At 37.2% G+C, this 24,016-nt stretch overlaps 3 protein-coding genes across 3 annotated transcripts; 2 read left to right on the top strand and 1 right to left on the bottom strand.

Annotated features, from left to right (window-relative positions):
• Positions 1–163: 163 nt before the first annotated feature.
• LOC137714864 (NADH dehydrogenase [ubiquinone] iron-sulfur protein 5-B) lies at positions 164–2,780 on the bottom strand. Its single transcript, XM_068454022.2, has 2 exons — positions 2,514–2,780; positions 164–506 (listed from the first exon to the last, which is right to left on the bottom strand). The coding sequence occupies exons 1-2, from the start codon at positions 2,661–2,663 to the stop codon at positions 405–407; spliced, it is 252 nt and encodes an 83-aa protein (XP_068310123.1). The 5' UTR covers positions 2,664–2,780; the 3' UTR covers positions 164–404.
• A 5,984-nt stretch (positions 2,781–8,764) lies between these two features.
• On the top strand, positions 8,765–15,312 carry LOC137715417 (zinc finger (CCCH type) helicase family protein). The gene is made up of 14 exons (XM_068454746.2): positions 8,765–9,101; positions 9,400–9,577; positions 9,679–9,852; positions 10,048–10,195; positions 10,752–11,066; positions 11,312–11,458; positions 11,529–11,709; positions 12,140–12,420; positions 12,498–12,620; positions 12,724–12,865; positions 13,015–13,286; positions 13,357–13,527; positions 14,188–14,715; positions 14,877–15,312. Exons 1-14 carry the CDS (start codon positions 8,939–8,941, stop codon positions 15,099–15,101), a joined length of 3,048 nt encoding a protein of 1,015 aa, XP_068310847.2. The 5' UTR covers positions 8,765–8,938; the 3' UTR covers positions 15,102–15,312.
• Positions 15,313–16,079: 767 nt separating this feature from the next.
• LOC137716358 (uncharacterized) lies at positions 16,080–18,297 on the top strand. Its single transcript, XM_068455799.2, has 2 exons — positions 16,080–16,936; positions 17,819–18,297. Exons 1-2 carry the CDS (start codon positions 16,219–16,221, stop codon positions 17,929–17,931), a joined length of 831 nt encoding a protein of 276 aa, XP_068311900.2. The 5' UTR covers positions 16,080–16,218; the 3' UTR covers positions 17,932–18,297.
• The last annotated feature ends 5,719 nt before the right edge of the window (positions 18,298–24,016 follow it).

The raw sequence follows: 24,016 nt of genomic DNA, 5'->3' as shown, positions 1-24,016 counted from the left end.
TCCGTTTTTTTATTAAAGCAACTTTTAAAAACAACATACGGACTGTATTTAAAAATTGCTATCTGGCTTCCATTGTTTTTAAAATACGCAAAATATTCTAAATTTACCTCAAACTTTTTCAGAATCTAAAGAATTTAAGTGTAGCTAACAAAGCACCAGAGAATTCAAACGAACAAATCCATTTCAGCCCGTAACAACAATTTCCCGGAATATAGAAGAAAAAAATGAAGAGTTTAAAAAGGAATCGGGTTTATATTCCACATACTGCAAGCAAAACCTTATTTGCATAAACCAATGAGGCACACATTCATAAACAAGTAGAAGGACAAGTTTGGACAAAATTACGACATCCGTTCTCCACGTACTTATTACTTCTTCAGTTTGAAGGATAAGATCGATTTCTGCTACGGATGGTGATGCTTATCAACCTCCCCACCCTCCTTGGCCCGTGCAGCTGCCCTGATTTTACGTTGCTCCTCCTTGTAAATACGATTCCTTCGTTGAAACTGCAGTAATAGACATGCAGAGAAACCATGGCATGAATCAGTATTAACAATTGAATCCAAGACAAAAAGAATCTGTATTCATGTAGATACGCATCAAGTTATATTATTTGATTACATAAAACACCTGGGGAATTCGACCAAAACCTCCTCTCTTTAAAGAGCATGTGTGATATCGTGTTATGTCTTTCTAAGCTGAACTACATTCCTAAATTGCAAACTCGCATACTTGTTCAGCGCCATCGACAAATGACACATGGATGCAATAAAACAAAACCATTGAATAAGACTGTTACCTTGACTGGGGGAGCTAATAGTGTGAGAGATGATAATGCAAACTTGAATAAAAAGTTACAAATGTCACTGAAATCAGGGAATACGCTATGTAGCTTCTCGTCTCGCTATGCAACATACCTAGGTATGATGTTCTCCTCACCCTACTCATTAATTACCACATATTGAAAGAAAAAAAGAAGCTAAGATGATAATATGAATTCACTCAGTTATTTTTTTGACATTTTCCCTTCTCCGATGAACCTCTGGTGATAGAGCATAACTCTGTAGAAGATACTTTTGTTCGACTTATACTCTTTATGCTTTCTGTGTTGTCATTTTGCTATTACGTTTAACCTCCTATTCTTAGGATGCAACTGAAAGGTGTAGAGAGTCATTGAACTCAACATATGACATAAAATTGAATTATTGTAGAGGCGGAAATCTAAAATATAATGTGATTTACAATAACGAAAAAAAGCACAGCAGACTTATCACTTGGAGTCAGCCATACACAACATAAAAAGTAAACACAAGCAACTCCTAGGTTTCTATCACCCAAAGAGTTGATACGTGGACCTTTATCTTCATACTTTTGCTCTAACTTTGATAGGAGAGACAGAGCATTTTATCGTGCACTTAGACTCAATACTATCCCCAACCAATTCTACAGTTTAAATGCTTACTAAAAGGTGAAGAATATAAAAACGGAAAAAGAAGCTGAAAACAATGTAAGTCCCCATCCAAATAATTGGAAAAATAGACAAGAAAAGAGGACTGACTAGTGACTATTGCAATGTAAGACCACTGCTACTTGATTCAGCCTCAAGTTAATTCATGGCTTACGACACTCCTCAAAGCTGATTTCAATGTTGTGAGGCTCATATTTCCTTGATAACCCTTACTGATATAAGGTTTGATAACCATTTTGTTTTTAGTTCTAAGTTTTACATTCCATCCGCCTTTCTTCGTTTCTCCTCTCTCCCATATACTTTGCCTCTATCTATATCACAAAAAATGAAAAATAAAAAACTAAAAATCAAAATGGTTATCAAACAGGCCGTAAGTTGTTTCTCTAGTCAATACAAAAGGATCCAAATGAAGATGAGCCATTCATTCTATTAAATAAAACACCCATGAAAATAACTAGTCAACCTCCTAAATAAAAGAAAAACTCATTTAACCTTTGCAATTAACTCCTTAAAGTTAAATGCCTAACGAAAACAATGTCGTATGAAATGTTTTCAAAAGCTATTATGCACAATGCATACGCAACGCCGTTCTTCTGCATACTTCTCGTTTTCCAGGAACAATTCTACTCGTCTCCCTCCCCTTGGAACCAGAAAAAAGGTATAGTTCTCCTTAATCTTCACAACAGCCAACCCATTCAGGACACTAACACTTAAATCCCCAAATGCAACTTGGAAAATGAACGAGATGTAATAAGCGAAACCCTAATCATAAAATCAATCTTCAGAAAACCCTAAATTAGCTCGTCCAATGAAGACTTGGAATTCAGCTGGCAATTGATTCCTAGGGTTTAAACACCACATTATCTACAGCAAGCTCGAAATACGCATCGGAGGAACAGTAAATCAATTGAGGAAAACCAGAGCTCAAATTGAACACACCTGAGCTAAATTAACATATAATTAATCAACAATAATACAAACGATCTGAGTGATATTAGAAATGAGATTAACAAAAGTTAATTAATAGGAAGAGAAATTGACCGACCTCTTTGGAGTGGTGGAGGCACTCGAGGTAGTCTTCGCGGAGGAGGACGCAGTCCTTGGGCTCACGGCAGCGAGACATGCACTCGCTGAAGTCGACCCAGAAATCGTAGCACCGCCCTTTGTTGCCGGTGATTCCCCACCCCGATGCCATTTCTTCTCTCGCGCGGCGGCGGATAGAAAATCGAAAATCGAAAATCGGTTGGATCGACGGTTGATGGAGGTCAAGAGTGATCAGCGGTTGTGGAGGTTGGTTCGCTTTTCGCCTGTAAAAAATAGTCCTTCAAAAATAAAGAAAAAAATTAGTTACTCAGTTGATCACGTCCGTCGATCTCGTATTGCTTGTGTAAATGGGCGGTCGAAAATGAATCTTTTTTTATTTTTTATTTTTTTTGCCTCTGAAATTGAATTGTTTTGTAATTTTTTTAGTAATTTGATTAATTTGTTTTACAATATGATAATAGCATAGAACTCGTGACAGGGGCGAATGCACTATCTTAATCAATTAGCATATAATTGTCACATCCCGATCTGGGGTTCACCACATTCCGAGCCCGCTACCGTAGCACGATATTGTCCGTTTTGGGCTCCGACCACGTCCTCACGGTTTTGTTTCTTGAAACTCACACGAGAACTTCCCGATGGGTCATCCATCACGGAAATGTTCTCGCGTGCTACTCACTTAACTTCGGAGTTCCCATAGAATCCGAAGCCAGTGAGCTCCTAAAAAGCCTCGTGCTAGGTAGGGATGAGAATATACATATAAGGATCACTTCCCTGGCCGATGTGGGATCTTACAATCCACCCCCTTAGACCATCTCCAATGATGACTTATAACCTAAAATTTCCCTTTCCCCCCCCCCCAAATCCACTCCAACCCATGACCCAAAATTAACCTAAAACCCATTTGAGGGCCAAATACCAGCCCAGTTTTAAGCCACAAACCAAAATGGGCCCCACCAACTGAGATTGAAACTGGGGCTGTGAAGCCCAGTTCCCACTTCTGGACTCGCCCACGCGCTGCACGCGCGATCAATTTCAGCCAAACAACAACCCCACGTGGGGCTGTTCCCTCAGGTTTCAAAGCAAAAAGCAGCCTAACGGCTACTTTTTGTAATCCAATGGTGACTTTAAATGGGCCGTTGGTTAATCCAACGGTCCAGGTTCAAATTTTTTTTTTTTTAGTTTTATATTTATGTATTTATTTAATCCAACGGTTTAGATCAAATATAATTAAATATAACGGTAAAAAAAAAAGATCTAACGGTCCAAATTTAAATCCAACGGCTAGAATAATTTTAAAAAATTATTTAACTTAAAATTCAACCAAAAACTCTATAAATACCTATGTATTTGTTCAAACATCCACACAAAACTCACTTTTCTCCTACAATTCCTCCAATTTTTCTTTATACCATTTATTCTCATTTCCAGAATTTTCAAGATGGCAAAAGAGCATGTTAGAGGTCGAAATTGGACCTTTGACGAAAATATTGTTTTATGTTTGGCATGGATTTCGATTAGCGAAGATGGTGCCGTCAGCACCAATCAAAATAGAAAGGTTTTATGGGGTAAAATCATTGATAAGTTCCATGAAAACTCCAACGCCGGTCGAAGGGAAGTTGGTGGTGTTTATGATCGGTGGAAGATTATCAACAAAGCGTGCACTTTGTGGAAAGGAAGCTTGGAGAGAGCCATGGTTGACATGCCTAGTGGAAGGGGCGGCTCAGAAATTGTGAGTTTATTTGTTGATATTTTAGTTGTCATGTACATAATAGTATTTTGCAACTAATTGTTTTTATGTATTTGTTGCATAGGGTGACAAAGCAATGGCAATTTACAAGACAAGAACTACACCAAAAAAATCAAGCTTTTAAGTTGCATCATGCTTGGAACATCCTCAAGGATTGTCCGAGTTGGGGAACCGATGCGAACCAACAATGTGGAAGATTATTTCATAATGAAGCCCCACCTCCAAATGATGTCAATGAAGGTGTGAATTTTGCCGACAATGAAGGTGTCGAACAAATGACCCCAACTTCTTCTTTTGCAAGGCCCCCGGGTAGAGATAAGCAAAAGGAAGCAAAAAGAAAAGGGAAGTCCCAAGATCCGACACGTGCACAATTTGCTAGCGAAATGGCAATAATGAACGAAATCCAGTGCTGTCGGCAAGAAGAATCGGCCCAAATGCTTTTGGCCATGAAGGAACAAGGGGATAGGGAGCAAGAAAGGTACGAAACTAATTTGATAATGGAGGACCTCGACAAATACACTCCAGAGAGGAAGAGATACTTACGTGGTAAACAAAAGGAAATTTTACGAAGGAATGCCACAAAGAGTATATTTCAAGATGATGATTCATCTCAAGACTATCACCCAAGTCCATCACCAAGTCAAGATGGTGAATATCATTATTAAGTTTATGTAGTCTATGAGTTTTCGATTGTATTAAGTTTATGTAGTTTATTAATTGTTTTTTTTTTATTTTTTAAGTTTATGTGGTTTATTAATTGTCTTTTTTTATTTTTTAAGTTTATGTGGTTTATTAAATGTCGTTGGTATTAAGTTTATGTGGTTTATCTTGATTTTCATGTATTGATTTAGTGATTTTTCAAAATTTATCGGAATTTAAATATTTTTAGGTTAAAATGTTCATAAAATTAATTTAGGATAGTCTACATAAATTTTTTTTTTTAAAAAAAAAGTTAATTTAAAAAAAAATAGCCTTAATTCATTCTTTGATAATCTGGGGCTAAAATTTTAAGTCAGAAGGGTTGGAGTAGAAAAACTGTTTCTGAGCTAAACCCTAAATTTTATGGGCTAAATATTTTTAAGTTTTAGGTCACCATTGGAGATGGTCTTAGGGGCCCGACGTCCTCGTCATCACACATGCGGTCAAGGTTAGGCTCTGATACCAAATTGTTACATCCCGACCCGGGGTCCACCACATCCCAGGCCCGCTCCACCACTGTAGCACGATATTGTCCGCTTTGGGCTCCGACCACACCCTCATGGTTTTGTTTCTGGGAACTCACACGAGAACTTCCCGATGGGTCACCCATCCTGGGAATGCTCTCGCGCACTACTCGCTTAACTTCGAAGTTCCCATGAAACCCAAGGCCAGTGAGCTCCCAAAAAGCCTCGTGCTAGGTAGGGATGGAAATATACATATAATGATCACTCCCCTGGACGATGTGGGATCTTACATAATCATCTGATATGTCCATATCTACTTAAACTATTTTAGTTTATGCGTAATGAAGCATATTCAAACATGCAATAAAATGTCAAACTTAGCAATGTGAAATTTATATAAATTTTTGTGCAGCTTTTTATTTATTTATGATTTATGACAATTATCTCGACATTTACGTATGATTTGGTCTCATTTCATTATGAAATCAATGTGTCTTCCTCTTCGTATTTTAGATCTCGTCAAATCTCATTCTATTACCAAATGAGTTAGCAATAATAAGTATTGAGCTCATGATTAATATTATTTTTTTTAACAAAAGATATTATCTATATTAAGAGGGAGGGGATATACTAAGTTTCACAATGGGCTAGTAATAATGTGGTTTAAATTTGTGTTTGGCGAGAATCAAACCTAAAATCTTTCACTTACAAGTGAAGAAAAATACCATTAGACCGTTTTACTAAGTGACTCTTGATTAATATGATTACAATACTCAAATAGAGCATGTAATAGAAAGTTTAGAGGTTCGTCGAATCAATGTGTCTTTGTGTTAAGAGACATCCCTAACTAAGTCAATGGGGTAAAAAATTTATTAGCAAAGAAATAAGAATGAAAATGGTAACAAATTAATTGAATAAATTAAATCGGTAAGAGAATGAAAATGGTATCTTTTATTTTAGTTAAGGAATAAGAATGAAAATGGTAACAAGTTAATTGGAGAAATTAAATTGGTAAAAGAATGAAAGTGGTATTATTATTTTAGTTAAGGAATAAGAATGAAAATGGTAACAAATTAACAGGAGAAATTATTTAACTTTTATAAGTAATTACTCATAATATATGTGGGCAAGTCCGAATCCTACAAAGTTAACAAACACATTAATGTCGAATTATTTGATAAAGCAATTAGATAAGTATAAGTTATAAAGCACAATTAATCGAGACAACATGAAATACAATCACGATTAACATAATTTATCATGTTAGGTATAACATCAACATTAACTCGAGAAGATAGGAAAAAAAAATGGCATCAATGATTTATTGTTAAATTTAACGATATTTGTGAAAGTGAAGTTCACACAATTTACAAAATGAGTCAACAATAATAAAATATCGAATTCATCCTTAATAGAGGGTTACAATCCTAAAAAATAACATTTAAGAGAAAATTTAGATTTTTTTCGAAACAAAGTCTTCTCGTGTTAAGAGACATCCCTAACTGAGCCAAAAATGCTTGACTTCAAACGCAGTAAAATCATGTAATAATATAAGAAATATTTTACTATGTCAAAAAAAACGACTCGGTCTACCGAATGTCATCATTCAATATATTATACTAAGTGAAATGAGCAGTTTCCACATACTGAAAAATCTCTCCTAGTAGTATGACGAGTGCATTACAGATTCCGCAAACGCAATACCGGGACCCATACTCCTCAATGGACTTGTCAAGCAAGTATTCCAGCATTTTCCACCTACCTCCCTCACAGCGTAAACACCCCAAACGCAGCAACCCTACTGGTCCAAAGTGGGAAACAAGTCAATGCTAAATAGGAAATACATTGACTCGTTTGTCTTTATCAAGACCTCAGTTGTCAACAGTCTCGAGCTCATGTAAAGCTTATCGCCTCCGATCCTCTCTCCGGAAAAAGAACCAAAGGTCGCGCGGGAGACTATATCGCCTGCTCGTTGACTCATTTGCTCAGTCCTTTCCCTTTCTGTTTTTTTATTTTAGTTAAGGAATAAGAATGAAAATGGTAACGAGTTAATTGGAGAAATTAAATTGGTAAAAGAATGAAAAGGGTATATTATTTTAGGAGTTCATTTTTGCTTACCGTCATTTAGTACGGTGTATGTTCATCACTCTATTTATAACTGTTAGATGAGTTTGAATTTTGAGATTTGTGCTTATCCATTACATGAATCTCGAAATTCAAACTCATCTAACGGTGATAAATAGGGTAGTGAACATATATCACACTAAATGATGGTGACAAATAATGCTCCCATTATTTTAGTTAAGAATTAAGAATAAAAATGGCAACAAATTAACCACAAAAAATTAAATTAATAAAAAGTAATTACTCATAGTATATGTAGGCAAATCCAGATCCGACAAAGTTAACAAGCGATTTAATGTCGAAGGATTTCACAAAGTAATTAGATAAGTATAGTTATAAAGCACAATTAATAGAGACACCATGAAATGCCGTCACAATTAACATAATTGATCACTACGTAAAATCAACATTAACTCGAGAAATTACAAAAAATTGGTATCAACGATTTTTTTTTGTTAAATTCAACGATATTTACAAAAGTGAAGTTCGCGCTAACTTTCAAATTGAGTAAGCAATAATTAAGTATCGAGTCTATCATAGTTAAGTATGGCAACTTGAGGTCTCCTATTTAACTTTCACCAGCTATTGGGAACTCAAATAAACTTTCACTTTTTTCATTTTTAATAAAAAAATGAAAAATTGATTGCCATAGATTTTTAAAAAAATTAATCGCCATAGATTTTTAAAAAAATTAATCATATGGACTTTTTCTTAATAGAGGGCTACGAACATAAAAATAACATTAAAGAGAAAATCTAGATTTTTCTCGAAACAAAGTTTTTCTCGAAACAAAGTTTTTCTCATGTTAAAAGAAACCCCTAACTGAGCCAAAATGATAAACTATGTTAGCTTGACTTCGAATATAGCGAAACTTTGTAAATAACGTGAATTGAGAAAACCATAATGTAATCTTAGAAGATATTTAGTACGTCGGAAATACGTTTTGGTTTATTAAGTGTTTTCAACTAATTATGTTGTTACAATTAGTATACCGACTGAATAGTATGACGATAGGGGTCCCTTCCAGGTGCGGCAACCCAATAACCGGGGTCCCACACTCCCCAATGGACTTGTCAAGCAAGTATTCCAGCATTTTCCGCCTACATCGATCACAGCGTAAACACCGCAAACGCAGCAACCCTATTGGTCCACAGTTGGAAAGAAGTCAATGCTAAATTGGAAATACATTGACTCGTTTGTCTTTATCAAGACCTCAGTCGTCGGAGTCTCGAGCTCACGTAAAGCTTACCGCCTCCGATCCTCTCTCCGGAAAGAGGACAAAAGGTCGCGCGGGAGACTTAATCGCCTGCTCGTCGACTCATTTGCTCAGTCCTTTCCCTTTCTTTTCGCTAACCAGAGAGAAAACGACATCGTTCTGAACTTCGTACAATGGCGTCACCTCCGTCCCCGACGTCGTCGGTCGGCAGCTTCTCGTCGTCGTCGTTTGCCAACTCCAAATTCTCGTCTCTACCCGTAATGGCGCTCCGGGAGAAGATCGTCGAGAAAATCCTTGATAATCGCGTCACTCTCATCGTTGGCGAGACCGGTTGCGGTACGTACATTCTCTACTTGCTCTCTTTATTCTACGGCTCTACGCTTTTGGTGTTATCGCTAAACTGTTTGTATATCGTCGTGTAATTTTCTTTTACTTTCTGTTTGGTCCCCGAGAAAGCTGAGACAAGAAAAAAAATTAGTGAAAATGTTCGGAAATCGCATCATTTCTTTAATTTTTTGTTTTCTAGTATTATTATTGTTTATTTTTTGGACGCGATCACTGTCACGGCGTTATTTTGGTAATTTTCTTGTTAATTTGTATTGTTTTGCTGCTGGTTTATTTGGTTTAATCAAAGGGAAAAGCTCGCAAGTTCCTCAGTTTCTTCTGGAAGCGAATTTGAAGCCAATTATATGCACACAGCCCAGGAGATTTGCAGTCGTTGCTGTTGCGAAAATGGTTGCGAAAGCTCGGAATTGCGAGCTTGGTGGAGAGGTTGGATATCACATTGGCCATTCAAAGCACTTATCGCCAAGGTACCGTGTGATATGGTTATTGTTCTAATTTTCCTTTCAGAGTTTGTGTTGCAGCATAACGTTTGTGCTCATGTATTTGTTTGGCTCGAATGTTTTCACAGGTCTTCGATTGTTTTTAAAACTGCTGGAGTTTTATTGGATGAAATGCGAGATAAGGGGATGCATGCACTTGATTACAAGGTCATTGTTCTTGATGAAGTGCATGAAAGATCTGTTGAATCCGATCTTGTTCTTGTTTGTGTTAAGCAGTTTCTGACGAGGAACAACAACTTGAGGTTGACATCTACCTGCCCTTTTATTTTTGTCTTAATTTTTCGATATATGGATGTTTGGACTGTTCCTATTTATAGGCTATTATGCTTGGCTGTTTCTGACATTATCTATGAACTGCACAACTACATATTGCACATATAAGCAGGGTTTGTCGGGATTCTGTTACACAAGGATCTAATCGATTGATGAATTTTCAGGGTTGTGTTGATGTCAGCAACTGCTGATATTGCGAGATACAGGGATTACTTTAAGGATCTTGGCAGGGGTGAGCGAGTGGAAGTGCTTGCAATCCCTTCCACCGGCCAAAATACCATTTTTCAGAAAAGGGTTTCTTATCTTGAAGAGGCATGTACTTGCATCTTTATTGGAAATTTATTATGTTCAATTGAAGGCACCTTGGTTAATTGATGCGTGTGTTTGCTTGCCTTGATCATCTGAGGTAACTAACGGATGCGCGTTTCAAGAAAATAACAAATGTGAATAGCCTTTATATGGTACAATGTTGTCTGCCAACTAATAAATGATGGTGTTGGTATATAAAAGTTCCTAGAAAAGATTCCGTATAATTTTTCATTTTTCTGAAGAGATTTAGTAGGTAAGTACATAAGATAAGAGTTTTGAATAGATTTAATAGGTAAGTATATTAGGGTTAATAAAACAGAGATATCAAAGATGGAAGCTAAAACTTTTCGGTGCCACCATCCTATTGATCTAATGCGCTTTGGAATATATGGTAGTTTTTATATTTAATTTATGTCAACTTCCAAAAATATCAAGTTTAAGCCATGAAAATGTGGCCTTGGACTAATTGAAAGTCAGAGAGCCAGTTAGCACATGACTTCAGATATGCAATCCCATTTCTTTTATATATGTGATGGTTCTGTGATTCTTTCCTGAACAGGTCACCGATCTTCTCAACATCGACTCAGAGTTGATTCCTTCAAAATATTGTCCAGGTGCAAGTCCTAAAATGGCTCAAGCTGATATTAAGCCTGAAGTGCACCAACTTATCCATCGTTTGGTGTTGCATATTCACGACCACGAGCCAGACATTGAGAAGAGCATTTTGATTTTTCTTCCTACATACTATGCACTGGAGCAGCAATGGTTCCTTCTGAAGCCGTTTAGTTCATCTTTTAAAGTTCATATTTTACATAGCAGCATTGACACTGAACAAGCTCTCATGAGTATGAAGATATGGAAAACCCATCGTAAAGTATGTTTGATATCATAACTTCGCCAGTATATTTTGTTTATGTGGTTGTTTGTTCTATACTTCTGTTGTTGATTATAATGATATATAAGGGTAGTTTAATCAAAATACTTTCCTTTGTGAGACACAATTGTACCTGTAGCTGCAACCCCCACCCCTGTAAAGATTTTTAGGATTTGATTTTTCCTCTGTTATGCTTTAGTTTTCATCACACTTGTTGCTGTTTCTGAAAAGAATAATTTGCACAGGTGATACTGGCTACCAATATTGCAGAATCATCAGTAACAATACCCAAGGTGGCCTATGTTATTGATTCATGCCGATCTTTACAAGTCTTCTGGAACAGTTTTCAGAAGAAGGAAGCTGCAAAGCTTGTTTGGGTTTCTCGTTCTCAGGTATTGGATGAATCTAACTGGATGATATTCTTTCTGGTCTCTTGATTCCTTACTTTGATTTATGCTGCAGGCTGAGCAGCGTAAAGGAAGAACTGGCCGAACTTGTGATGGCCAGATTTATCGGTTGGCTACTAGACCATTTTTCAACCTGATTGATGATTACGAGGGTCCGTCTATACTGAGGTTATCATTGAGGCTGCAAGTGCTTCAGATATGCTGTGCTGAATCTAAAGCCATTAATGATCCCAAAGGTATACATTCTTACTTCTTTGTCAGTTTACTCATCCTTTCTTTTAGGTTTTTATAATTTGCTTTACAGTCATTGGAGTGGTCTTTAACTGAGGTTGTGATACTTTTGTCTCTTGATGGTAATTGTGTTTAGCAAGTCACAATTTTGTTTTTGTTTTATTTAAAAGAAAGGATACAATCTGGTTCAGTATCACGCTAGGTCTAATTTTGCGATGCTTTTGTCTCTTGATGGTAATTGTGTTTGGCAAGTCACAATTTTGTTTTTGTTTTCATTTAAAAGAAACGATACAATCTGGTTCAGTATCACGCTAGGTCTGATTTAAACTTGAAATCGTGATTTAAGGTGATTTTCTGCATGTAGTGCTACATTTAGTATTTTCTTTTATCATGAATTTATGGTGTGTTTCTAACGTTTGGGGGCTTTGGTGCCAGGCTTATTGCTGAAGGCTCTAGATCCACCATATCCTGAAGTTGTTGAAGATGCATTGGAATTGCTTGTTCAAATGAAAGCATTGGAGAAAACATTTCAAAGGGGCCGGTATGAGCCTACATTTTATGGGCGCTTGCTTGCCAGTTTCTCCTTGTCTTTTGATGCTTCTCTGCTTGTACTCAAGTTTGGAGATATTGGAATGCTGCGCGAAGGAATTATTCTGGGAATATTAATGGATACGCAGCCTTTACCTATTGTTCGTCCTTTTGGAGATGAAATTTTGGTATGAAATCTGTAGTTTGTGGATGTGCTTGATTGCTTGAGAAGTGACCATTGATTTAGTTTATTCTACAATTTTAGTGTTCAGAATATGCTGACAGCTACTTTTGTGGAGCTGAGAACAATACTGCCCTAAGGGGTAGGAAGGAGACTATATTCATGGCAAATTTGTGTGCATTTCAATTTTGGCAACGCGTTTTCAAGGTAATGATGTGCATGCACTTTTGCAATGCCTGTTGATATACACACATTCAGCCCACCGCCAGTAGGTTTTTAGTGTACGATTTAAACATTTTTTTCCCTAAAGGATAAGCAACGTGTGGAGCGATTGAAGCAACTAATGTTTGATGAGACAACAGCAACTACGGTACTGCTTCCAAAGGTTGAAGAAGATTGGTGCTCTTTGCATAATCTTGTGCAGTCGTCACTAAAACATGTATCTGAAATATGTATGTTGTACATTGCTATCATGATTCCTATCAACATTCTTTAGTCTTAACGATAATCTTCTGCAGACAATACTCATTACTCCATCATTCTGGAATCTTTGTGGCATTAGTAATGTGGCATTAATTATTTCAAGTTTCCTTCTTTGCAGATGAAGATATACTAGATTCAGTGCACCGGTTTCGGCCCAAATTTTTGTCTACATCTAATGGACTTCCATCCTACTATGACCCTTATGAATTTGAGCATACATGCCTCCTTGCATATCAAGAACCAAAAGAAGCTACAGATGCCCTTTCTTCAGCTGATCAGCACCTTGAGCCATCTGGTGAAACAAAGAAATGTATTTCTGTACCTTTTGTTTCTCCAGATACCTTCCGAAACAATGATGTGGCTGAAAAGTTGGCAACAATAATCAAACAGGTACTTTCATCTGCATACCTTGTGTGCATTTTCCTTCACATGAACATTCCCTTACTTACCTGTTTAACAGATACGAGTTCAGTATACAGAAGATGTATCTGCTAATCAGGTTCTGGATGCTGATGAGCCTCCTATTTGTATATATTTTATCAATGGGAGCTGCAGAAATGGCAGTCAATGCCAGTTTTCTCATTCACTTGGAGCAAGGAGACCCCCATGCAAATTTTTCTCTTCGCCACAGGTATCGCGCATGCACATTTTTTTCTTGAACTCTGTATGGCCTTTTAAGGTTTTGTGTAGCTCTGGCACTTTTATGGTACGGTGATGCAGTAGTTTTGACATAAAAATCTTGGTATGAAATTTTCTAAGCACTCTCTGTTCCAAGATAATGCATAAAAAACTAAAAGTGCAATATGGAAAATTTTTCAGAAAACAGAAGTTCCTGGAGGTCAAGTGCTGCTTCGATGCACTACAACCTTATGGTTTGCACACAATCTTATAATTTTAATGGAATAAGTAATATCTTCCGTTTTATGACACTGGGAGTTTCTGTAGAAGTAATAAAACTCTATAAACCGCATGAGTTTCTGTAGACAACAACTTTAAACCGCATGATGTTTGCTTTCTCGTATCAGTTTCTCACGCAACTTTTCTGTTAGAAACTTAGAATTTAAAATAATAACTTAGGCCATGTTCTCAGGCAGTGGACTTTTTATTTAATTGAATGTATTCTGTATCTATTTTATATTGAATGGGTTTATTGATACTCTCGCTGTGATATATATTAGCTTTTCTGGAAAGTATAGTATGTTAAACTGTACCAAATGGTTTTAGTTGAAGCCTATCTTTCTTCACGTGTTACTTTGCTTGTTGCATTATATCTACTTTCATATAATTACAGGGTTGTCGATATGGAGACAATTGCTTATTTTCTCATGATGAGGGTCCACCAATTCCATCACCTAGCTCAACTTTATGCATACCAGAAGGTGGTGAAGCCGAAGCTACATCACTTTTACAGTTGTTTCCGACTTCAGATGGATGCATTCTCGTATTGGATGACACCAATCTAGAATTTTCCTCAAATTTAGCTAAATTTTGTGATCCATCGAAAGTAGTATCCACCACCAGTTTGTCGGATACAACCATATTTGACCCATCACTGACCGGTGTCAAAATTTTGTGGGGGCTGCAGCACCCATATGAGACAATTGTGTCCAAAGAAGGAGGAGAGAACCAGATTCCATGGAACGAAGTTAAGTGCGTGCTATGGTTTCCTGATTTTGATAGATACAGTGAGAATCTGGACAGACAGAAGATTCTCTTGCAGAATTTCTTCGAGTATCTTGCCATCCGAATGTTAGCTGATGCCTTGTACAAAGTTCGAGTTGTACTCACTATGAACAACATCAGGTTTTCTCAGCTACAGGTAACCAATTATTTTGCAAACTTTTCACATCCTGCATTTTTCTTTTCCCGCTAAATTTCATAGTTTCAGAATTTAAAGAGATAAAGATGTTAATAAAGCGACCATGGTTGTGACAATGAGATGATAGGTTGAAACATTTGGTTATGATCGTTTCGTTTCAGGTTGAAAAGTTTGGCAGGGAAAGCTTCTTCTTCATGTCAGAGTCATTTCCATTCGATCACCACAGCTTCGGGGAGTTGCCAGACAAAATCACGACAAAGAAGCCGATGGTGGTTTCGAGGCCAATTTCATATGTTTTCGACTTTCACAAGCCTTCGAACTTTCAGTTTGGCAACAATGCAACCGGAGTTCGCAGTTATGCTCATTACACCCAGGAAAATTACTGAAAGTTGTTCACTAGTTGCTAAGGTTTTGAAATCGGATTGCGAATTTTACCCTTTCTAGACTCATCGAATGTTCTGTCTTTTTCTTCCTGTCAGAGTCGTTTCCATTGAAATATTGGCCGAAGTGAATTTGTTGTTTTTGTAGTATATACTGGTTTGAATCATTCTTCATAATTTTGATAAGGTAAAAGGAGATTATCATCCGTTTAGAGAACAAGAAGCTCAATTTTCTTTAGTTTGACAAATTCCTAATCCGAACTAGAAAATGAGATTAAAGTTCACAAATGTAAGCTTTCATGTTTGGAGTGAGCAGTGACTCTTCAACATGGCGCCTGATTAGGGCAGCTCTCATAAGTTGTGACGGTTTTGGGCATGTGCAATAGGTGCTCTTGTTTAGGGCTGTCAATCCTAAAGGACACCTAAAATATCATATCTTCTACATATATACACTTGATTAGGGAATTTTTCTTAGGTTCTGCATGTGAATAAGAGAAATATGACCTCCATATGCATTGGAGAAATCGCTTTTATGTTTTTAGTTTGGTTATGTCGGGTTTGCTCAAAATTTTCTTTTTATTTATTTTCATAATTTTGTTGATTTGCATATAAATTAGCTTTGTAGCAAGAGTTTTTATGCAATGACCTATAACTATCTTCTCTCAAAGCCGACCCTGCTCTTAGGTAAAAACAAACGAGATTATGATAAAAGGAATATTTTGTGTGGAGTGACATACAAATGACATGGTTGAACAACTCTAGCCGTTTTCGAATGAATTTTAATGTGAAACAAGAACAAGGAATTTACAACCAATAATGTATCTCTCTCCAATGAAGGAAAAAAAAAAAAAGAAAAAGAAGAAAATACACAATAATGTATCAAGGCTGGGCGACACGTGTCAACTTCATACATTCCCGCGCGTGGGAACTGCATCCTTCACCAGAAAAATAAATTAAAAAACATAAAATATTCAGAAATTCATATTTTCCAGAAAAACAGTCAGTCTTCTCCGAAACTCCAAATTCTCTGATAAATCCTGAAAGTCCTCCAAGTAAGCTGAAGAACCCGATCCTCCATCTCCTACATAAACCCTAAACCCTAAAAACTGAAATCCTCATCCCAATGTCCCACAAATCCCTGGATTCACGGCACTCCGTCGATTCCTGTGCGTTCCAGCTCCATGGCTGGAGACCTTTCCAGCTGCAGCAGCAGCAGACCTCCACGCCCACCTCCAAAACCCTAGACTCCTCCGATCCCAAATCCAGTGGCCTCCTCGTCCACACCAAGCGCCCCTGCCTCTCCAACAGGACGACTTCTTTTTCTATGGATGCCATCGACATGTCCCGGCTTACCTTGGTCGACGACGACAGGACGATCTCCGGCGGACACCATACTAGGAACGGGAGCTTCCGGTTCATCGCGAAGAAGCGGCGGCGTCGTGGGTCGAGGTCGGTTTCCGGGAGGAGTAGTGAGCGGAGTGGGACCCGGAGGTGCTGCTCGGTTGGCGCTTCGGCGGCGTATGGGACGTGTTCGGATTTTCCGGTGGCGGTGGGGACGGACTCGAGTGGGGAGCTGTTTGGGAATGGGGATGCGAATTGGGCGTCGGATGTGAGTGAGGCGAGGAATTCGAGGAAGGAGAGAGATGGAGGTGGGGGGAGTGGAGAGAAGGAGAATGTGGGTGTTGCGTTTGGTCCCATTGGGGGTTTTGATGCTCAGGGGAATGAGTCCGGGTACGGCAGTGAACCAGGTTATCGCGGGGACGCAGAGTTCGGCTATGGCGATGAGTTTGATGAGGAGGAGGAGGATACTCGGGTATTGTTTTGGGGCGATCAATTTGGAGGTACATTTAGTCCAAACAATTTAATTTGAAGCACAACGAAGCATTTCGGATTTTCCTATATGGATTTGAGTACATCTTTTTCACTTGTGCAATGATATAGTTTCATTCTAATGTTTCGGGAACGAGATTGGTGATTTTTGTTAGCTATAGTTCTCTGCATTGTGCTCTAGTTTTGATATTCAAGTTTGCTTGTTGATAGAATCTGAACATGGAAGATTTTGGCAGAAATGAAAGGTTAGGATGAGGGGGTAAGCCACTAAATTGAAGGCTTTGCCGCTTGCTCTAACGCTCGGTTAGTAAACTAGCAGGATCTTGGTTTGAACTTTGAACATATATATAGTGGCATCATTAGTGATGCATTTCAGTATTTGAATATGGTAGGCAGTAATCAGAACGGGCACACGATGAAGTTGTTTCTGCATTACTAGTTTATAGATTGAGATAATCTGGACAAGCAAGGACATAGCTTTATGGTCAGGATTGAGTGATAAGACCGACTTTCGTTTTTGGAGTATGATGATCTATCAGGGTGTTTGCTTGCACTGTTTTAGTCTCTTTATGCCGGTGTTATAAAGACCAATATTATGATCTAAAATGAAAACCCACGGGTAGATGCTCGTGTTCCAGTCTTGATTTATCAGCTTATCAACGTAGGCAATTAGGGCCTAAGCGTGGGCAAATATATGGATACGAGAAAATAGTAAAATGATCAGCAGAAGAAGAAGAAGAAGAAGAATGTCAAGTAGTTTGGGAAATCACAGAGTCTTGTAATTTGTTTAGGTCTTTTGCTTGTGTTTGTATTCCTGAGAATCGTAACCTTAGGCTTTCCAAATTGTTTGATTCAACTGGATATATATATTGATGCGTCCCTTGTTGCTTCAGATGCTGATTCTATGATGGAGACAGTGGGGGAGAATACATTCGCGGATCAAAAGTCCCATCACAGATGTCGGCGTAAGAAACACGATTGCAGAATGGTTGATGCACTGAGGTAGCCGAATTGATTGGAGCATACAAACGGCTTCTATATATCCTTTTTCTCGGTAAGCAAAGGCTCCTTTGTATCATATAGGCATCGGCTTTCTATTCAGAAGGAAGGATGTTGGCAACCTGATGGAATCTGTGTATGCTCTAATCACTGCTGTCACACTTATCGGGTCCATTTGGCGAGTGAGAGGTTTTGGTGTATAATTTTGCATTCTAAAATCGTGTGCAAAGGATTATGAATGTGCCATTAGACTTTTAGCGTCTGAATGCACGATGAATTCATATGTATGTTTCTAGTGAGTTTGTAGGGTCCGGGCTGAACTTACATTACCATTATATTAATAATGCCACAACTGTTCTTTAAACATATCAAACTAGTTAGAACTTAGATTCCTGTACTAAGGCCATCTCCAACTGAGGAGGGCCAAAGGGTTCCCTTTAGCCCTACAGCTCAGCAATAAATTATATTTTAATGAACAGTGTCAGATCATATTTTATAACATCTCTAACCGAGGGGGCTAAAAGGTCATATGCCAAACATAACCCTTTGACGAAAAACCATCTCCAACCAAGGAGGCCAAAGGATCATAGGCGAAACATAATTTATTATTTTAATTGAATTAATATGGTTAATTAAATTAAACTATCATATTAAAATAAGGTTTTTGGACATATTGTGAGTGCCATTTGTCGCCTAATGAATAAGCCTTCAGATTTCTTATCTTTATGTAATCTCAATAATTTTTTGGATATGATTTCGAGTGACACGTGTCGCTAACGTGAGTAACACTACAGATTTCTTATCTTTATGTAATCTCAATAATTTTTTGATAAGATTTCGAGTGACACATGTTGCTAAAGTGAGTAACGTTAAAGTGAAGAGTATGTGAAAAATGGTGTAGGAATGATCTAGGTATTTATAGGAAAAAAAAAAATTAGAATTTTTTTTTTTTTAAAATTCGTCCAACAAAAAAAAAAATTCAAATTTCAACGATAACCTGATGGTAACATGACGTCAGGTAGCCATTGACATTTAAATGGGTTGAGCTAGAGGGCTGGCAAAATGTCAAGCTTGACATTCTAGCGTTGGAGGGCTAGAAATGGCCAGTCCGCTGACTTGATTTGGGGGTTTTGGCCCGTTGGGGCTCATAAGCCCTTTGGCCTAGCCCTTGGTTGAAAACGGTTTTCGTGTCATTCTGAGTTATTTTTAGTCTTATGACCCTTTGTCCAAGTCGATTGAAGATGACCTAACCCCTCTCAAAAATAAAGAAATGACTTTGCAAGAGGTAGGTTTAATGCAAGCCACTAATAGCGTTTACTAACCCGTAATCGGAATCGGATTACGGATTATATCTGTGTTTATTAAAATTGGGAGGAATCAAAAGTGCATGGAGCCCACACAAAAAATGGAATCCAATTCCTGAAATTGGAGGATTTGGATTCCCAACATATACAAGGTATTTGGATTCCGGATTGCCCAAGCAATCGGAATGATAATTTTTTTTCCTTTATGCCATCACTTACTTTCATTATTTCCAATTCAATTAAGAGAAACAAATAAAAAAAAACAACCAAAATATTAATTTCGAGCTACTTCCTAATAGCATTGATCCTACAACAACCAAAATGGCTACATATTCTAAACCTTCCCTACATATAGCACAATTCAAATGCAACTACACTCTATATTCTTTACAGATATTTTGTAAAAGCGCTTTCAGTCATTTAAAAGCAGTTCCTAAACGAGCCCTATTTCAAATATGGCTATACAACTTCAAATAACTAGTAATACCAATACTGCAAAAATGTTTACCTGCTTTCTTCGCCTCCAATCTTCAACGGCTTCCTTAGCCATAGTATCTCCGATCACCACTATCAATGGCACATCTACACTAATAGCTCTAAAGGGGGCCAACGGACTGAACGAAGTTACGAAACACAAGCTACAACGAGAAAGTATATATTTGCAACCCTCCTAAACTGCTCAAACAATGACTTTGGAATGAAGTTCACCGCCGTGTACTTGGTAGTCGAAACATAATTTCCCCTGTATCTCAACTCAAGTGCCTCCAGATATCACCTATGAAAGCAAAATTTTGCACCAATTTCTACGCCAATGGAGTGTCAGACAATTAACACAAATCTACCCGAAATCGACAAAACCCCATTGGAGGAGGAGCTCAAAGATCAAAACTTGAGCAACACATCAGAACATTGATTGAGTGCCTTGCTTACCCAGAGCAACAAAGTGGGTGCACAAAGTTCACATCTTTAAGATCCATATTTATCTCACTGATTATTTGTTTCATAAACCTAGCCTCTTGAATGTGGCAATTGGCTTTTTTCACTGTTTTACTGTTATTTTTTGTTTTTTTTAAAGTTTATTTATTTCAAATATTATTGCTTTTATTAAAATATATATTGAATTTTGTCTTTATATATATATAATAAAAGTGAAAATAAAACAAGAAAAAGGTTGATATAAATTGGAGCAAAGATGGTAAACTTTGTACACGGCTAAGAGTTTATTTGTTTCAAATATTATTGCTTTTATTAAAATATATATTGAATTTTGCCTTTATATATATATATATAAATAATAAAAGTGAAAATAAAACAAGAAAAAGGTTGATATAAATTGGAGCAAAGATGGCAAACTTTGTACACGGCTAAGAAAACCAGGTGGGTGGAATTTCAGGAAACCCTAGAAGTTGTGTTTCAGAGAATTCCTTACTTCCATTGCAGGCTCTGCGAAGATCTCTTGCTTGTGGCTGCTTGTTTGGTTTTCATCTTAAAATCTAGAGAGAGAAAGAGAGTGAAGAGAGAGAGAGAGAGAGAGAGAGAGAGAGAGAGAGAGAGAGATAAATAATCTATTGTAGTAGATAAAATGGGACGCGAACCATGGGATCACCCCCTACAATTTGATAAATCGTCACGTGATGTTATCATTTAATGTTTTACAAATTGATTATGTCTCAAATTTAAAATTCATTAGTAAATTGTAAAATATATAACTGTGTCAAAAATTGAAATAGAACTGTAATGAAACGTGCCTGTATTTGTGGTCTTTGTGAATTTGGTAGAAGGAATTTGAAGAAGATCCCTTTTAATTCGGATAAACTAGAATAATGGTGTACCAATACGATATAAATTGATGTCATTAATGGGTTTGCTTTCGATGTGGTCTGAGCCTGTAGGGAATGAAGGCAACATAAGGTTACATGAAGATCGGTCACAATCTTTGCCCGCACACGTGGTTGATTGTGATTCTGCTTTCTTGAGTCCTTTCTTCCTTTGGTCAAACAAAAGTTAGAAAGTTAGAACCGTGCATAGTCATCACCTTTGTCTTCATCACCTTGGTCTTCTAGCTTCTGGATAACTTTGAGGAAATATTTTGTTGGAGTATTATGGTCGTTGATAAAAACCAAAAAGTTATATCTATGTTTGGAAGAAAAAAACTACCAAAAAAAAAAAAACTAAAAAGAGAAGCTATTGTATAGCATTCTCAAAAAGAGAAAAATTCCGAAAAGATAAGGCATTCTCATGTGGATGGGGTTGTTTCCCACTTGAAATCAACGGTGGGCCTACTCTTTGAGTCTATACATACAGTCCTTGCATTTGAGGATTTCTTTGAGGTATCTGTCAAGTTCATATATTGAGATACTTTGAAGACTTCTATTCTGACCCATTGGTAGCCTTTTGTCTCTAAATGTAAGGACTATACTATTGTAGGAACTCCATTTAGGGTTCCCATTGGAGATGCTTTTATATTTTTGCCAATGCTGTTAAAACGGTTTTTGATAACATTACTCTTCGATGTTAGAATATGAGCAACTATACCGGGTATACCCTAAAAACTAATTGGCAATATTCCATAACTTACTCAATCCAGATACAAGTGTTATAACAATGCTAAAAAATTACCAGTTAAAAATTTGGTCAGTTTAAGTATGCGACGAGCTGTAAACTCTTGTCTTTTTGTAATGATGAAATATAAAACGCATTTGATGGTTAATTAAAATTCAACTATTTGTCTAACTCACTAATGTTACATATGTAATAAATAAATTCTAAACTTAAATCTCAAGTTCCTTGAAGCAATAATGGGCATTTCAGGAGTCACATTGGTGCAGTCGACCCTAGTGAGTCCTCGTCCGGCCAACAAAAAGAGTCACATGCTTAGGTGTTAGGACGCACAAATTCTAAAGATAAAAATGGAACACACGAATTGTGCCAGGTGCAATTACGATAGGCCTCCATTCTGGATATGGATCTCATCCGGATTCAAATAGTAAGAATCATCACATCTTAGTCATTTATTGTACATCGTTCGGTCAATAATCATTTGAATTTTTTTATTTTAAATTAAACATGAATAGTACCTGACAAAAATTGGCAACTTGATGTATGATAAACGGTTAGGATGTGAGGATCCGTAGAATCTCCATAAAGAGGATCCGAAGAGGATCCTCTTCCCTCCATTCCATGTCGATGTTGTACATCTTTTCTCCTTATATATCTCCTTTCTATTTATTTGACACGTGTCATCCACTTTAACAGAAGTTACTTCTGTTAAGTTGTACTAGCATTTGCCTACACACTTTATGTGTATGAATACATTTTTTTAGAAAATGAGAATGAGAGAGGGAGAGAGAGAACGTGGGGGAATGAGAGGTTTTTGTTTTTGTTTTGTTTTTTTTTTTAATATTGAAGGTATTTTAATATCACCTGTAGGTGAGGCTTCAATAAAAAACAATAAAATTTGAACTTGTGAAATTACATTATTACCCATCATTTTTTTGTGGATAAAAGACTAAGTAGTCTTTTCATCCCCTTTTAGTTGATAAAAAGGATTTCATTAATTAATTAATAAATATTATTGTGAGTTCAGACGAAAGGAAATTCCCCAAAATACATGAGGAGTGTCAGATTCCCAAGCAACCGGTGCCATCAGCCAACCACCTCAACCACCCCACCTCATCGACAACAACACCCTCGGCCTCGATTTGTATCTCTCCCTCCCTCTAAACTCCTGCTTCAGAGTCTAATTGATCCCCACGATATCGTTATCTCCCAATTCATCAAAAATTCAATTCAAATCACCGGCTCTGATTTAGTTCGATTCAAATCAAATCGACGGATCCAGTTCTATTCAATTTAAATCGCCGGCCCTAGTTCGACTCAAATCAAATCTCCAACTTCAGTTCAATTAGATTCTAAACGACAATTCCAATCTTTATCGATATATTTTTCATGGGACATCGTTTCCAGTTTTTCCTAGAACATGATCAGTTTTAGAGTGGACACCATCAATGAGAATTATGGAAACTTTTGGGATGGTTGGGGTGTTCGGCGAGTATTTTTGTTTTTGTTGGGGGGGGGGGGGAGGGCAACAGTCTTGGCCGCTTCGGCTTGACTTTTGGTATTTTGGAGGTTTTTTTTAATTATTTCTCAATAGAAAATAATAAAGCTTAACAGAAGTTAACCACTATTAAAGTGAAAGACACATGTCAGACAAATAGACAAATGGAGACACCATTTTAGGGACAGCAGATCCTTGGCCGGTCACAAATGGGGATCAAGTAATTCCTAGACCATCCGGAAGCTAAAAAATATGTATGTGAATGTCTTTCGAAGACTCTTTGAATGTTTGATATGAATTTCTTTTGTGCCCACCAAATGTTTCATGTAATGTCTGCTAGGCATATCTCGCAAGCACTTGGTAAGTTATGTTGAGGTTACTTAACAAATTCTCTCGATAACATTCATCAAATTGTTTCGTCATATGTCGATATTTGTTTGTTAGATGCACAACCTGGTTCGGCTTACGATAACAAGCCCACTAAGGGTTTGACAAATGATCGAATGAATATACTAAAATTTTTTGCATGCTTCATGCTCTGTTTTTATTCAAAACTTAGAATGACTTAAATTTCGGCTTACAACTAATTTTGTAAAAGTTCTCAAAATCAATTGAAAACGTGGGTTACTCATAGTTTTTGTAAAAAAAAATGAAATTTTAGTATGGGAATTAATAAAAATGTTGCAAGACCTTTGGATGTGATTTTATGACACACCCCGACCCGGAATGTC

The sequence above is a fragment of the Pyrus communis genome, chromosome 3 (genome assembly GCF_041283825.1).
Source record: "Pyrus communis isolate YQ-2024b chromosome 3, ASM4128382v1, whole genome shotgun sequence".
Lineage (NCBI taxonomy): Eukaryota > Viridiplantae > Streptophyta > Magnoliopsida > Rosales > Rosaceae > Pyrus > Pyrus communis.
The sequence above is the reverse complement of the archived record's forward strand: the minus strand, read 5'-3'. Positions and strand labels throughout refer to the sequence as shown.